The sequence below is a fragment of the Anabrus simplex genome, chromosome 6 (assembly GCF_040414725.1).
Source record: "Anabrus simplex isolate iqAnaSimp1 chromosome 6, ASM4041472v1, whole genome shotgun sequence".
NCBI lineage: Eukaryota > Metazoa > Arthropoda > Insecta > Orthoptera > Tettigoniidae > Anabrus > Anabrus simplex.
The window spans coordinates 305,057,937-305,074,767 of NC_090270.1; the positions used below are offsets into that span (position 1 = coordinate 305,057,937).

The 16,831-nt window shown below is 38.1% G+C and overlaps 2 protein-coding genes across 2 annotated transcripts in view; one reads left to right on the plus strand and one right to left on the minus strand.

Moving 5' to 3' along the window:
- LOC136876513 (cytochrome P450 6j1) overlaps positions 1-16,831 on the minus strand; it is a 102,289-nt gene that overhangs the window by 19,986 nt on the left and 65,472 nt on the right. Inside the window, exon 5 of the mRNA XM_067150527.2 lies at positions 4,199-4,450. Within this exon, the coding sequence (XP_067006628.2) occupies positions 4,199-4,450 (252 nt within the window). The remainder of the gene's footprint in view (positions 1-4,198; positions 4,451-16,831) is intronic.
- On the plus strand, positions 9,610-11,909 carry LOC137501192 (piggyBac transposable element-derived protein 3-like). The gene is made up of 2 exons (XM_068228054.1): positions 9,610-9,637; positions 10,099-11,909. Exons 1-2 carry the CDS (start codon positions 9,610-9,612, stop codon positions 11,907-11,909), a joined length of 1,839 nt encoding a protein of 612 aa, XP_068084155.1.

The window sequence follows — 16,831 nt, forward strand, 5'->3', positions numbered from 1 at the left end:
GGAAGCAACAGAACGTGAGGAAAACATCACGAACTTCTTCAAAAAGATGAAATAGCGTATAGCTTTTAGTGCCGGGAGTGTCCCAGGACAAGTTCAGTTAGCCAGATGCAGGTCTTTTGATTTGTCACCCATAGGCGACCTGCGCGTCATGATGAGGATGAAATGATGATGATGACGACGCAAACACCCAGCCCCCGTGCCAGCGAAATTAACCAATTATGGTTAAAATTCCCGACCCTCGAACCCGGGAACTCTGTGACCAAAGGCTAGCATGCTAACCATTTAGTTATGGAGCCAGACCTCAAAGTGCTATCCACAAGGGACATAGGGTATTGGATGATGAATAAACCGGAGATGTATCTCTTGTCTCATAAATATTAAGACATGTCTCAAATGTATATGTATAAGAAAGCTATATCTCAGCAGTGACCTATGCTCCTTGAGACACAGCTTGCTAGCGGATTCCCTCGGAGACATATCTCCAAATGTATATGAATAAACTGGAGCTTAGTCTCTCTGAATGGAGACTGATCTCAGAATTTCTTGAGACTGCCCGGTAGGTGACTCAAGGTGCTAGAGATCAGGCTGAAAACGTGATGGCGGAGTTTATGATGGTGTTACAACGGAGAAAAAATGTATAAAGCACGAAGAGATTCTCTCGAACATGATTATAAAAATCTCTACCGTTTCCGAAAAAAATGTGGAAAGGTTTGCACAACATTTTCTGGAGCCGATACACGAGAAAAGAGGTGGAGTTCTTACAAGTGAGGAAAAAATGGAAATTGTTTTGCGTTACCTAGGTGACCCCGGGTTTCAAAGTGGTGTGGTCGAAGATATCGGTCTCGACCAGATTACAATTTCCTTGACGTTCTGGCAGGTAGTAGGAACAATTAAGCCACATGCAGAAACCTGGGTCAAATTTCCAATAACTTTATTTATTTTTATTTATTTAGCGTATGGCCCATACAATCAAGATGAGTTCATATATAAATTATATACATATGTACATAACAAGAAAACAATGAACAAGAAAAGGCTCCCTACAACTGAATGTCAAGATCACCGATCCACTGAATTGATTCTGGAGTTGCCATCAGGAAATCCACTTTGCTGCCTGTGTATGCCCGCGTTTTACACTCTCTGACAATATGATGTATGGTTTGTCGTGCAGCTACACAGTCACACGCGGGTGTCGGTAACTTGTTCCATTTAAACAACATGTCTCTGCATCTACCATGGCCTGTTCTTATTCTGTTCAGAGCAGACCATGTTTTACGTGGTAGTTGGAATCCACTTGGAAGTTTGGCATTCGAGAACATACTGTGCAGGTGCGTCTCCGTTGCTGCTTCCCACCGTCTTTTCCACTCTGAAGTTGGGTGGTAGCTTCTAGCAACCATGTCTAAGGCGTTACGTAAAGTTGGATGGCGTGAACGTAATCTGTTTTGGTTGATAGTTCGTAGATCTTCATGTACAGGTAGATCGGGGTTTCTTGAAGATTTTATTGAATTCCTTGATGAGAGCGGTGGATCTGCGTAAATCAGACGACATTATTCCAGATAGAAGCGGGAGCCAATGAGTTGGTGTAGATCGAATTGTGCCAGTTATTATGCGCACAGTGAAATTCAATTCAATATGAATGAGTTTTGTGTGATGACTGTTCATCCATACTGGAGCACAGTACTCAGCACTTGAATATACCAAGCCTAAAGCTGAAGACCGTAAAACGCTTGCCGAAGAACCCCAGGTAGTTCCACAAAGCGTATGAATGATGTTGTTAACTTACGTGTTTTCACTTTCTGTGCGGTGTTCAGCAGATGTTGCTTGTAGGTTAGTGTTCGATCCAAGATTACTCCAAGATATTTTGGGTTCCAGCTGTGGTGAAGTATCCTGCCACAGAAACTTACATTCAATTTAGCATTTGCTAAGTGATTATTTAAATGGAAACAAGACACCTCCGTTTTATTGGTGTTGGGCTTAAGTCTGCAGTTCCTGAAGTAAGTTTCCAAAATGGACAAATCCCTTGTTAAAATCTTTTCAGATCTCTCCAGTTCTTTGTGTTGCACACCTAATGCTATATCATCAGCGTAGCAGAATTTCCGTGATGTAACTTCAGGAAGATCAGATATATATAAGCTGAACAGGAGTGGCGATAGGACTGAACCATGAGGCAAACAATTTTTAAGCTTCCTCTTCTTGCTCACATTGTTCCCGATGATAACCTGAAGCCTCCTATCACTCAACATATTGTTAATGAGTCTTGCTATCTTTATGCATGGTATGACCCGGAGAAGTTTATAGACCATACCTTCCCTCCGCACGGTATCAGATGCAGCAGTGAGATCAACAAAAGTAACGTATGTTTTCAATTTTCTTTGGAACCCCATTTCTATGAATGTTGTAAGTGCCAAAACTTGATCACAACAGCTGCGACCTGGTCTGAAGCCTGCCTGATCCATGGGAATTGCTGTAAAATGGTGCTGCTTATTCTGTTAAATATGAGTCTTTCAAACAGTTTGTAGCAACGGCTAAGGAGGGCTATGGGGCGATAATTTTCCAATAATTATTCAAGCATTAGAAAATGCAAATATCCAGTGGCGAGAAAGATATGCATTTCCTAATGCTATAGGAGCAGTTGACTGCACCCATGTACTAATCAGGAAACCACACATACAAGGAGATAAATATATTAACAGAAAGGGGCTACCCATTATAAATATGCAAGCTACGTGCAGAATCATGCGACGAAGTAAAGCCAGACACACTCACGAAATCATGGAAGAAGATTTTAGTAAGTGTTGTGTTTGCTGACAGTAATTCCGATGACAACAGTGATGATGTTAGATCTAATCTAGCACCTACCCTGATGTAAAGATTCTAGTGAAATCGAAGTTACGGAATGGATGAAGAGTCATGAATCATTAAAAGGGGAATTCCTCAAGATTGTATAATTGGACCTTTATGTTTTCTTATATATATATATTATATGAGTTAAGAACTGAAATCAGAGATAAGGCTTTTTGCGGATGATGTTATTTTGTACAAAGTCATAAATAAGTTACAAGATATGAGCAACTTCAAAAAGACCTAGACATGTTGTGAGATTGTCAGCAGACAATGGTATGATGATAAATTGGATTAAAAGTTAGCTTGTGAGTTTCACAAATAGGAAAAATTCTCTCAGTTTTAATTACTGCGTTGATGGGGTGAAAGTTCCTTTTGGGGATCACTGTAAGTACCTAGGTGTTAACAGAAGGAAAGATCTTCATTGGGGTAATCACATAAATGGTATTGTAAACAAAGGATACAGATCTCTAAAGATCTTCATCGGGGTAATCACATAAATATTATTTTAAATAAAGGGTACCGACCTCTGCACATTATTATGAGGGTATTTAGGGGTTGTAGTAAGGGTGTAAAGCAGAGGGCATATAAGTCTCTGGTAAGACATCAACTAGAGTATGGTTTCAGTGTATGGGGCCCTCACCAGGATTACTTGATTCAAGAAATGAAAAAACCCAAAGAAAAATAGCTCGATTTGTTCGGGGTGATTTCCGACAAGAGAGTAGCGTTACGAAAATGTTGCATAGTTTGGGCTGAGAAGACTTGGGAGAAAGGAGACGAGCTGCGCGACTAGGTGGTATGTTCCGAGCTGTCAGTGGAGAGATGGCGTGGAATGACATCAGTAGGCGAATAAGTTTGGGAGCTGCTTTACGTCGCACAGATAGGTCTTATGGCGACGATGGGACAGAAAGGGCTAGGAGTGGGAAGGAAGCGGCCGTGGCCTTAATTAGGGTACGTCCCCAGCATTTGCCTGGTGTGAAAATGGGAAACCATGGAAAACCATCTTCAGCGCTGCCGACAGTGGGGTTCGAACCCACTACCTCCCGAATACTGGGTACTGGCCGCACTTAAGGGACTGCAGCTATCAAGTTCGGTCGAATAAGTTTGAATGGTGTTGTTAAAAGTAGGAAAGATCACAATATGAAGATAAAGTTCGAAGTCAAGAGAACAAATTGTGACAAATATTCGTTTATAGGAAGGGGAGTTAAGGATTGGGATAATTTATCAAGGGAGTTGTTCAATAAAGTTTCAAAGGTGGAGGGCGTTGTTAAGCCCGATGATCCTTCCATGCACACACCACTGACAATATTAACTGTTAATGAAGAACCTAAGAGAGATATTACAACTTCTTACTTACCGATACAGATCCTGGGTCCCTCTCCGAAGGGTAAATAGGTGTAGTTCGGCCTCAGTCGTTTGTTCTCCTCGCTGAACCGCTCAGGGTCGTAACGTTCAGGTTCTGGGTAATACTCCGGATCGTAGTGAATGCCCATCACGGGTATGACAACAACCTGATCCTCATCCAGTCGGATGGTGCTTCCTGGTAAGGTGTAAGGCTGCAATGCCTTCCGATCCAGGAACGGAAGTACCGGGTACTTACGAAGTGTCTCTGTGTGAAGGAAATAACTTATAACAAGACAGGAAATGATTCATGCATAATTTGGCATTTATTTTGCCAAAGATCGGAAATACGACGACTATTTCTTTATTTTTGGAATATAATCGAATACTTCCATCTCCTAGTTCTGGATCACCAAGAACTGGGAAGAGAGTATAATTTATTGCAATCCAAATTATTTGATTCATGCATGTTTTTGTTACAATTACTTTATCTATTAATGCCTTAAATATTACAATTACGCCTACACATTAATTACACCCGATCTGTAAATTGTAAATTTTAAGATGTTTCAATTTTGTCCTAGACATTAAAATTGTTATATAGTCTAGGGAAACATGTATCTTACCCCTATTAATTCTTGTTAGTGCAAATATTTATTTGTCACCAGTCTGAACAGTGTTATTCTTAGCTTATAATAGACATTATGAATTAACTGAATGTTGGTATGAATGAATGAATTGCCTGAGTTGATTATATTGGTACACTTTTGAATGAATGAATGAATGAATGAATGAATGAATGAGTTGAATGCTCTCCACCTATTTCTTTACTAACAGTTACCCGCGGCTTCAGTCACGTGGATTTTGTAATTTGATAAATGTAATCGTTCCCCATTACTGTACTAAGACATTACCCCTATTAATCCTTGTTAGTGCAAGTATTTATTTGTGTCACCAGCCTGAACAATGTTATCCTTAGCTTACAATAGACATTATGAATGAACTGAATGTTGGTATGAATGAATAAATTGCCTGAGTTGATTATATTGGTATACTTATGAATGAATGAATGATTGCATGAATGAATGAATGAATGAATGAATGAATGAATGAATAAGTGATTGAATGATTGAATGAGTTGAATGCTCTCCATCTATTTCTTTACTAACAGTTACCCGCGGCTTCAGTCACGTGGATTTTGTAATTTGATAAATGTAATCGTTCCCCATTACTGTACTAAGACATTATCAGAAAATCCCTACTAGAGTATTGAATCCAAACGGCTCATTTCATTGGCATAGATATTTAAATAATAGAAAGTTACGGGAATATTGGAGTGAAGTTACATGAAAGGCCGGATATGTGTTGCAATTCTGCTTGTTTAAGCTTGTAGCCAGAGAGTCCACGTGTCGGGGTCATTTGATGGCGCAGTATGGAAGCAATGGAATATTCCACGCTCTAGAGAGAAAGGAGTGTGACAGAGCTACTCAGATTTTAAGTTGGTAGGACTTCCGAGTAGCGAATCAGAGCACAGCACGCTCGAGGCTGTGTGGGAAAAGAAATATGGACGCCAACATGAAAGCCCTCCAATATTGGCAAAAATTCGCCGGGAGATGATGTAGAAGAAAATTTAGGCTCTTACAAAGATGGAAAATTAAGACGATATTTCCTAATAAATTATCCATATTTATAAATGTAGCTATATACGACAGGATATTACACACCTGATGAGGGGATTTCCTGAGCTCCACGCCACGAGGCAAGCGTACAGGAGAAAGCCACGCGCTGGCCGTGTCCGGGAGAAGCACTCTGATTTGTGGTTCGGGACGATTCGGACGGACGTGTGTGGTGTTCGCAGTAGAACAGAATCTTGAGCATTTCTCAGCCTGATAATTTTAACAATTGATAAAGTATAACTGGATCCGAGGGATTTTATTTCACTTAAATACTGGGGAGTGTAAATAATCAAGAAATTTGGAGATATAAGTCTCATGTTATCAGCTTTTCGTTGTGCAGTAAAGACCGGAACGATATCAAGTCGCGGGACGCTTTGCAGTGCCACGTGTCGGGAATCGCGAAGTTTTGCAGAGACGGAGTATTATTTAATTGTGATAAGAGTGTAATGTGTACTTGTATGTAACTCATGTATATTTTTCTGTGTATTTTTAGTGTAATAATGCGAGTGAAGCTAGGTGAAATGTTAAAACCAACAAGACTGAAGAACATGGATATCGAGGAAGGCATTTGTGCACATGTTAACGCTACCATTATGATGGAATAAACCACATCATGGGGCCTAGCTGAGGTCAAATATGCTGTGCGGCTGAGCAAGGAACGTCGCCGAACTCGATAAGTACCTCTTGATTCATTATATTTCGTTTATGCACTATCCGCTGTATTCTAACTTGTAAATAATGCTCTTGCATGAAAGTTCATTTTTTATATTTTTTATTGTAGCAAGGGTAGCTAGATATAAGGAATAACTTTCAATGCTAATTCCTTGGGGGAGTGATTTGTATAGTAATAATAAACGTGTGTTGGAATATGATCTTCTATAATAATATGTGTGTTGAAATATGATCTTCTATAGTAATAAGAAACGTGTGTTGAAATATGATCTTTTATAATGTGTGATCTTCTAATACAGGGCCTCTCAAACGCCCAAAATCTCACGCGTACAAATCGAGGCGCAAGAGCTCCGTGCACTGTGCATCGGTCCCGCTCGGTTCAGCTCGGACCAACGCTTCGACTCTAGGCTACTCGGCTAAGCTCGGCTCAAGTCAGCTCGGATTAAAGAGTGCTACGGAGCAAGTGTGGTAGAGGGAGATAGGGGGAGCGAGCGAGACAGGCGTGAGGAAAGAGAGAGTAAGCGCTATTGCTCCAAATCGAGGAGTGGGGCGTCTGCACTCTGGTCAACCAAGGGAAGTCGTCTTTTGCACCGTGCACAGTGCATGCACCACGCGCACCCTGAGAGGCCTTGTTCTAATATGATATCTGTGTGTGTGAATATCTTAAGTAGCATAGATGGCAATCAGTATGTGTTTTATAGTCATGGCGATAGGCTAGGATAGTTGTGGCATGCTGCATGATGTTAAGTTAAAATCGTCGAGAGAGAATTCATTGACATCGTGAAGACATGAACCATTGGCCATCCATGCACATTACAGTGAAATTCTAGAGTCTGTTTCATCAATAAGTAACATATTATATTTTAACCAGTAGATGAAAATGTGCTGTGAGGGAATAGGTATTCTGTCGTATAATTCATTTGAGATTTAGTTGAGATTAGCTTCGAAGAAGACTTTTAAGACACGAACGCTAGTAGCAGGAGACGAACCGGTGATATTGTGGAGCGTAATATTTATATATAATGCCGGCAAAGTGAAGTAAAGCGTTTCTTAATATGTTACGAATCCTGTGAGGAGTGCGCAATTAGACACGTGAAGTATGGAATTAATAATGTGTATTGAAAGCGTTGAATGCTTATAAATAATTGTTATTGTCGCCCAGGGAGGCTCAGTTATATGAAAGATGATTTTAGAGAAACGTATGGAGTTAATTAGAACGGAGAGAAATTCATTTTGTGGTGACGGAAAGTTTACCGTGTCAGTGAAATAAACAGATATGAGTTGCGCTCAGAGATAAGACGTTCGTTTACTGCTTGGCGTGTATATTAAAGGAGATTCAAATTGCGTTGAGTAGGGTCATAAAATGAAAGAATAAATGTCATTTGTTATATAATTCTGATTGAGTGATTTAGGAACAGCACATTGAAGTTAAAATATTAAATATATTTCGTGACGGTCCATTGTAAGATAGGAAATTATAGGTCACTGTAATATTGCGATCTAGGTGGTCGGAGTTCGACGCCCGGCCAGGTTAATGAACAAGATTTTCCTAGTAATTATGCATATGACTGATTTTGTGCTTGTTGCATATGTGATGTGTATTTTATTGTACATTTTGGCAATGCAAATTCTGGTTTGCAGTTGCAACCTTTGTTTTGATGTGGTGAATCCATTCCATTGTGGTTGACATGTTTGCGGCAATATGGTTCTGTCCTATTGTCATAGATTCAGTGTAGAATAAGTTTTGTGGGAATCCAATTTAGTGTAGATCCCTTTGCTACAGAGTCTGTGTTATGTATTAGTGAAACAGCTGATTATGCGTATGCGAAATATTTTTCTTTCATTGATGAATCAGAATAGTAAGTTAAATTTATTCGTGTCAGGGGTAATTATCAATTCGGTCACGTTTCGTGTTAACTGTATATAGATGAGAGGAGGAAGCCGATATAAAAGAATGATTTAACAAATTTGAGGACTTAATAATTTAATGATTTAACAAATTTGAGGACTTAATAATTTAATGATTTAACAAATTTGAGGACTTAATAATTTAATGATTTAACAAATTTGAGGACATAATAATTGAATGATTTAACAATTTTGAGGACTTAATGATTTAATGATTTAACAAAATTTGAGGACTTAATGATTTAATGATTTAACAAAATTTGAGGACTTGATAACTTAATGATTTAACAAATTGGAGGACTGAATAATTTTAATGATTTTTAATGATGTAATGACCTCAGACTTAACGATCATTAATGCTTTAATGATTTTAAATTTAATAAATTGTGGATTTCATGAATAATTTAACAAATGTAAGGATTTAATAATTTCAAACAGCTTCACGATTCCATGATCGAAATTATCGTAATAATTTAAATATTTTAATAATAATAACAAGATGTTTATAACTTAGTAAGTGAATAATTTTGAATTTACCTTTTGTTGATACCTAAGGTCACTCTGAAGAAAGTGATGGATGTAATGATGGTTGACTACATTTTTTTTCGAAATATGGTGTCAACCAAACATAATTGAAACCGAGATGAATTGAGTAAAAGGAATTAGTTGAGTAAAGTAATGTTGGTAAATGATAATGGGATGTAATAAGAACTAAATTAAGTGAGATGCATTTGGATGAACTTTGAATTCATGGACAAGATTGTTGGTTTTTCATGGCCATAATTGACATGGAAGAAAATTTGATTTGATAACTTAGGTTGACAAATTCTTAATAGATAATGATATTAGGGAGTGACTTAAAGTAAATAATTGTGTAAATTAAACCAATTTTAATATGAGTTGACGGAGGTAATGAATGACGTATCCATGTAGAGTCGATTTTTTTTGCAGGATTTTTATTTTGCCCAAGTTTAGTCTTTTATTTTAACCCCTTCAGACCTACGGTGCATAATTATGCACATCGGTTTTAAAGCTTCATAAATGGAAGCATGTTATTCTTACAAACGTTCAGAAGATTTGTTCACAATTCTGGACATGAGCTGAGACTCATAACAACAGCAGTGGTGCTTCCTGTGTGGAAAACAGGGAACTAAGCCACATTGAAGAAAGCATGGCTGACTGCTACTCTACTGACCAAGGTAAGCTCACATATTGTTGCTTTTATATAATATAATCCAACTGCAATTTTGAAATATCTGTAATGAATGTTACAGAAGAGAGTTATTAAGATAGTTGTACGTCATAATATACTTAATTTGAGCCAGGTGATACTCCAGTTTCTCATCTTGAAAATGATGTGCATTATAATGACCACCCAGGCTGAAAGGTTGCATTGTTTAGGTAAATTTTTTACTTGTAGTAATGGTGTGTTACTAGCCTAATTCGACTTCTTGTATATTATTGTGTGGTGGAATCATCATATTTCCTATCATTTTGCTATATTTTAATTCTTAATTAATCCCTTATTTATTTTAGAGATATTAACTACCTTTATTCAGCTGACACTGCCTTTGAAATCAGTGTGAATTCTGTAAGTGTGTCAACAGAACTGTTTTTACAGAGGTGTATTTTTTTTCTTTTGCAGATGTGCTCTGAGCAGATGATGTGGACAAAATATTACAGCTCCTAGAATCTGGAAACCTATCGGATTTGGATCTGAGTGATGAAGATGATAATGTGGAACCTCATGTACAGTCCAATAAATTCTTTATTCGTGAAGGAGGTGATAGAGTGCTGCCTGAAGATACAGTGCAAGAAAATGGTGCAGCAAGTAACTGGGATAGGGATTTTGCTAGTGACAATGTGGATAGTGCAAGTAATGCTAATTTAGAGACGACTGAAAAGCAAAATATAAAATGGAGAAGGCGTTCATTTGACAGACTTCACAATCCTTGGCACAAGTCTGAATCTGAAACTGACATAGTGCACATGAATCCTATCAATTATTTCAAGTTGTATCTTCCTGATAGTATTTTTGAACAAATGGCAAATTTTACAAACATTTATGCCCTACAGAATAATATATTGAATTTTAACCCTACAGATATGCTCGAAATTCAGACTCTAATTGGCCTCCACATTGCAACTGGTACTTTGAAGCTTCCAAGGGTTAGATTGTTTTGGGATCAGTTCGTTGGAATGAATTTATTCTTAGATTCTATGTCTAGAGACAGATTTTTCAAACTACGTACAAACCTACACATTGTCAACAATCTTGACAGACCTGAATCATGTCAAGATAAAATGTTCAAAGTCAGACCTTTGTACAATTCTGTTAGGGAACGATGTCTTCAGTTAAGTTTGGAAGAAAACCTTTGTGTAGACGAACAAATAGTACCCTTTAGAGGAAATTTGTCATTTAAGCAGTACGTTAAAGGAAAGCCCACTCCTTGGGGAGTAAAGATTTTTGTATTGTGTGGGAAATCAGGTCAGGCCTATGACTTCCTGGTGTATCAGGGCTCAACAACTGAGCTTGATCAGGATACCCTCAAGAAATTTGGATTGGGAGCTTCTGTTGTTCTACACCTAGCAAAACGAATAGACGGAGAAGGTCACAAACTATTTTACGACAATTTCTTCTCCTCATACAATCTTCTTCAGCTATTAAAAAGCAGAAAGATATGTGCTGGAGGTACTGCAAGGCTCAACAGGTTTGCTAACCCTCCTCTCCTATGTGATAAAGACTTGAAGAAGAAGGGGCAAGGAAGTTTTGATCAAGTTGTTAGTGCTGATGGTGATGTAGTAGTGGTTAAATGGATGGACAATCGGTCAGTAGCACTTGCTTCCAATTTTGTTGGGTCTGGTGAGTTAGACGTAGTTGAAAGGTGGGACAGAGTACTGAAAACCTACGTAAAAGTTTCACGACCAGAGATTGTGAGACTGTATAATCATGCAATGGGAGGTGTCGATCTATTGGATCAGCTGATTGCTCTGTATCGTATTTATATTCGCTCAAGGAAGTGGACTTTGAGACTTATTTTCCACATTATTGACTTTGCTATTGTTTGCAGTTGGTTGGAATATAAGCGCGACTGTACTGCAGTTGGAGTTCCAGTGAAAAACGTTCTTGATCTTCTGCATTTTAGAATGCGTATTGCAGAAAGTCTTGTAAAGGCAGGAAAACCCCAATCAAAGAAACGTGGAAGACCAAGTTGTGCAGAAAGTCAACCTAAAAGCAATCCCAAGCGCAGTAAAGAGGAACAGCGTCCTATTCCAGAAGTTCGTCAAGACCTTGTTGACCACATGCCACATTTAGATGGAAACAAGGAAGGCAAACGGTGTAAAAACAAACTTTGCAATCAAAAAACACATTCCTATTGCGACAAATGTATGGTTCACTTATGTATTAAGAAGGACAGAAATTGTTTCGTTGATTTCCATCGTCCTGGCAGAATTACAGTGACACAGTAAAGTGACTTGTTAGTTTCGAAAGACTGCTGTGACGTATAACAGGATTGTATTCTTTTTTTAAACATAATATATTTCTAGTATTTCATTGTTTCTAATGTGTTGTATATAAGCTATTGTAATATATAAATAAACATTTTACAACTAATAGATGAATTTGTATTACTGATCAAACAGGAGCAGTTCACCTTGAATATGCAACGTTTGGGTAGAATTGTGCACAATTATGCACATCAAAATTCGGCAATTTAGAAATTACACCCAGAGAAATTAGGTAAATCATGTTACATAATTGAGTATAATAAACAAAAAATAGTATTAAAATATTTTTTTCCATTGCACAAAATAATTCAGGTTTGAAGGGGTTAATAAATCTGTGCTTTTAGCAAAAGGTTCTCATTCAGATTATTTTATTTATCTTCTCTCTTATCCTTCCTGCTTACTAATTTAAGGTTAGTTATACTATTTGAAGATGTCTCTGTGTGTAGTACCCTGTCAGCGACCCTGGGATTCTTTTTGCCGGTGCCACATTTCAAAGGCTGGAAGGGTAGAGGGTTGAGTATAAAAACTAACCGAAAAATAGAGTTTCATTTACTCCAGAAACTCTGTGCAATCCACGTTTGTAGTATTGCTTTTCGGGGCAAAGATGACCATGCGACATAGAACTGTACATGTGAGAAACAGTCTTCTCTCAAGTCGAAAAAAGTACATGTTTCTTTATTTTTAAAGGAGATTCCAAATACCTATTTCCACGTCTGTAAAATATTCAGTTTTTGAGATATACTGTAAGTACCTTCCATTAAAGGTGGTAAGGAATGGTAAAGACCCACCTTATTGTAACAGAGAAATAAAGAGACTGAGAAGGAGGTGCAGACTGGAAAGAAATAGAGTTAGAAATGGCTGTGGAACTAAGGAGAAATTGAAGGAAGTTACTAGAAAATTGAATCTAGCAAAGAAGGCAGCTAAGGATAACATGATGGCAAGCATAATTGGCAGTCATACGAATTTTAGTAAAAAATGGAAGGGTATGTATAGGTATTTTAAGGCAGAAACAGGTTCCAAGAAGGACATTCCAGGAATAATTAATGAACAAGGGGAGTGTGTATGTGAGGATCTTCAAAAGACAGAAGTATTCAGTCAGCAGTATGTAAAGATTGTTGGTTACAAGGATAATGTCGAGATAGAGGAGGAGACTAAGGCCAAAGAAGTTATAAAATTTACATATGATAACAATGACATTTTCAATAAGATACAAAAGTTGAAAACTAGAAAAGCGGCTGGAATTGATCATATTCCTGGGGATATACTAAAGACAATGGGTTGGGATATAGTACCATATCTGAAGTATTTATTTGATTATTGTTTGGTCGGAGGAGCTATATCAGATGAATGGAGAGTTGCTATAGTAGCCCCTGTGTATGAAGGAAAGGGTGATAGACATAAAGCTGAAAATTACAGGCCAGTAAGTTTGACATGTATTGTATGTAAGCTTTGGGAAGGCATTCTTTCTGATTATATTAGACATGTTCGTGAAATTAATAACTGGTTCGATAGAAGGCAATTCGGTTTTAGGAAAGGTTATTCCACTGAAGCTCAACTTGTAGGATTCCAGCAAGATATAGCAGATATCTTGGATTCTGGAGGTCAAATGGACTGTATCGCGATTGACATGCCTAAAGCATTTGATAGGGTGGATCATGGGAGACTACTGGCAAAAATGAGTGCAACTGGACTAGACAAAAGAGTGACTGAATGGGTTGTTATATTTCTAGAAAATAGATCTCAGGGAATTAGAGTAGGTGAAGCTTTATCTGACCCTGTAATAATTAAGAGGGGAATTCCTCAAGGCAGTATTATCGGACCTTTATGTTTCCTTATATATATAAATGATATGAGTAAAGGAGTGGAATCGGAGGTAAGGCTTTTTGCGGATGATGTTATTCTCTATAGAGTGATAAGTAAGTTACAAGATTGTGAGCAACTGCAACGTGACCTCGAAAATGTTGTGAGATGGACAGCAGGCAATGGTATGTTGATAAACGGGGTTAAAAGTCAGGTTGTGAGTTTCACAAATAGGAAAAGTCCTCTCAGTTTTAATTACTGCGTTGATGGGGTGAAAGTTCCTTTTGGGGATCATTGTAAGTATCTAGGTGTTAATATAAGGAAAGATCTTCATTGGGGTAATCACATAAATGGGATTGTAAATAAAAGGTACAGATCTCTGCACATGGTTATGAGGGTGTTTAGGGGTTGTAATAAGGATGTAAAGGAGAGTGCATATAAGTCTCTGGTAAGACCCCAACTAGAGTATGGTTCCAGTGTATGGGACCCTCACCAGGATTACCTGATTCAAGAACTGGAAAAAATTCAAAGAAAAGCAGCTCGATTTGTTCTGGGTGATTTCCGACAAAAGAGTAGCGTTACAAAAATGTTGCAAAGTTTGGGTTGGGAAGAACTGAGAGAAAGAAGAAGAGCTGCTCGACTACGTGGTATGTTCCGAGCTGTCAGCAGAGAGATGGCGTGGAATGACATTAGTAGACGAATAAGTTTGAGTGGCGTTTATAAAGAAAGGAAAGATCACAATATGAAGATAAAGTTGGAATTCAAGAGGACAGACTGGGACAAATATTCATTTATAGGAAGGGGAGTTAGGGATTGGAATAACTTACCAAGGGAGATGTTCAATAAATTTCCAATTTCTTTGAAATCATTTAGGAAAAGGCTAGGAAAGCAACAGATAGGGAATCTGCTACCTGGGCGACTGCCCTAAATGCAGATCAGTATTGATTGAATGATTGATTTAAAATATTCAACGCTTTTTCACCCGCGTTTATTGCCTTTTCCGAAAACAAAATTGCATGTTTCTTTATTTTTAAAGGAGATCCCAAATACCGATTTTCACGTCTGAAACATCTTCAGTTTTTGAGATATAAATATCCTCATCTTCACTTCTTTCCACTCTCCTCCCGCACTTAGGTGAACTTTCGGAGAAAAAAAAGTGTTTCTTTATTTTTAAAGAATTTTCAAAATACCAACTTTCATGACTGTAACTTATTCAATTTTTGAGGTATAAGTATTGAACCCGACAGGGGCATGATCCAAGGACCTTTGGTTGATATCGATCTCCATAATGAGGCACGCAATGCTATTAAAGGGAAAGAACGCTGAAAATGATTAATATTCATATCATTAATAGAGGTCATACCGAAACTAATTAATATTCCTACCATTGAGATAGATAAATTATGTATTTTAAAATTATTCTATGAGATTTCTTTGTCTGCGACTTATTGCGCAGTATTATCCTTTGTGTAGCGGGGGCCCCGCAGATGAAGCCAAGCCAACTTAGACCCGGGAGGGGTTACGAATGGGGATTCCCTGTGACATCACTCGAGAGAAGACATCCCTCCTCAAGACTCACAGAATGAGGGGAAACTAACTTTTTCGAAACGGAATATAGGAGCCATCTTGGAATCGGACTGGCCAACTTAATTACCTACGATATAGAAAATTAATAAAACTCAAATTAGGGGGGTCGTCTCCCGATTTAAAAGGGATAAATGTCATTGGGACATTTATTTAGAGTGTTTAATGTCCTCTTCCGTGATAACTTTCAGAAGAAGAAAGAATACTGTGTGGTTTCTGCGTGGAAAAGTACTGGGCCATCTGTTTAGTCTCACGACAGCTCCTCGAGATCGGGAGTTCACCCCGTGTGGTAGGGGAAGCAGAATATATTTTAATTAATTTAAAGAGATTCACCGAAGGATAATTGAGTGGTTATGTCTCAATCGCACCAACTAGATATTGGTCACCGATCACCCGTACTATCCTACCTCGAGTACGCCGGGAATAGGCGCTACGCAAATTAGTGGAAGGGGTATCGCTCCCTAGTAAAAACTACTGCCGGAAGGGACAAGAGTCAGTTGGGGTTTGCGGCTTATCGACGGCGAAGCTATGCTCGGTTGAGCCCTCGTTAGGTCTTTGTTCAAGTGAAATTAATTCCTATTTTAAGTGAAATAATACAATTTGCATAAACAGAGTTTAGTTTTGATCTCTGTGACGCCAGTGTTAACTTTTTGGAAAACCGTGACGTGAAAAGTCATATTATTATGATTCCTATAATGTAATAATCTTACGTAGTCGCGTATGAGATCGTGACCGGACGTTCACATTGAATGTTGTTAACCGGAGTGTGAATTAAACAGTGACGTTGTGTCTGTACAGGATTAAGTGCTAGCGGCTCCACCATCATCAAACAATGGCTCATCAACTTCAAGATGGACTGGTAATGGAAGTCATCACCGTGGTGCCCATGGAGGAGGAGTAAGCTCAGGATGGACTTCCCGAGTTGACGAAGGCATCATCATGTGATAGAGATGAGTACAAAGTTCTAATATCTGGCATGCATAGAAGGGATGGGAATATTTATTGTAAACTGACGCTATAAGAAATTAAAGATGTAGTCCTGTTGAAATAGAGCGCCGGAATGGGCGCGTAGTAATTAAGTCTTAGCTTAGGAAACCGACTACAGGTCTGAGTAATCGAGTGTAAATAATTAAGGGAATATAATACTTTAGTTTTGCATGGGATAGAGATTCATTCATTTATTTATTTCTTGGGAGATTCTGTTTGTTTATTTGCGTCAGAAGACAAGTAATAATTAGTTTATGGGAGTGCAGTGAGAGTAGTTATTAGAGTATTCATTAAGTGTATGGTATGTAAAATGGTAAGTACTACTGTACGCAAGGGACGTCATTACGAGACTCAGCGGCCAAAGTGACAACCTCAATAATTCCACCATTTGAAATACTTAGATAGGGAGTGATAAGATGAATTGATTATGTGATAAAATTTATCAGGAAATGATCCTAAAGCGTGTGTCAAACATCCATTCGCGTGGATAGTAATCAATTAATTAATGTATT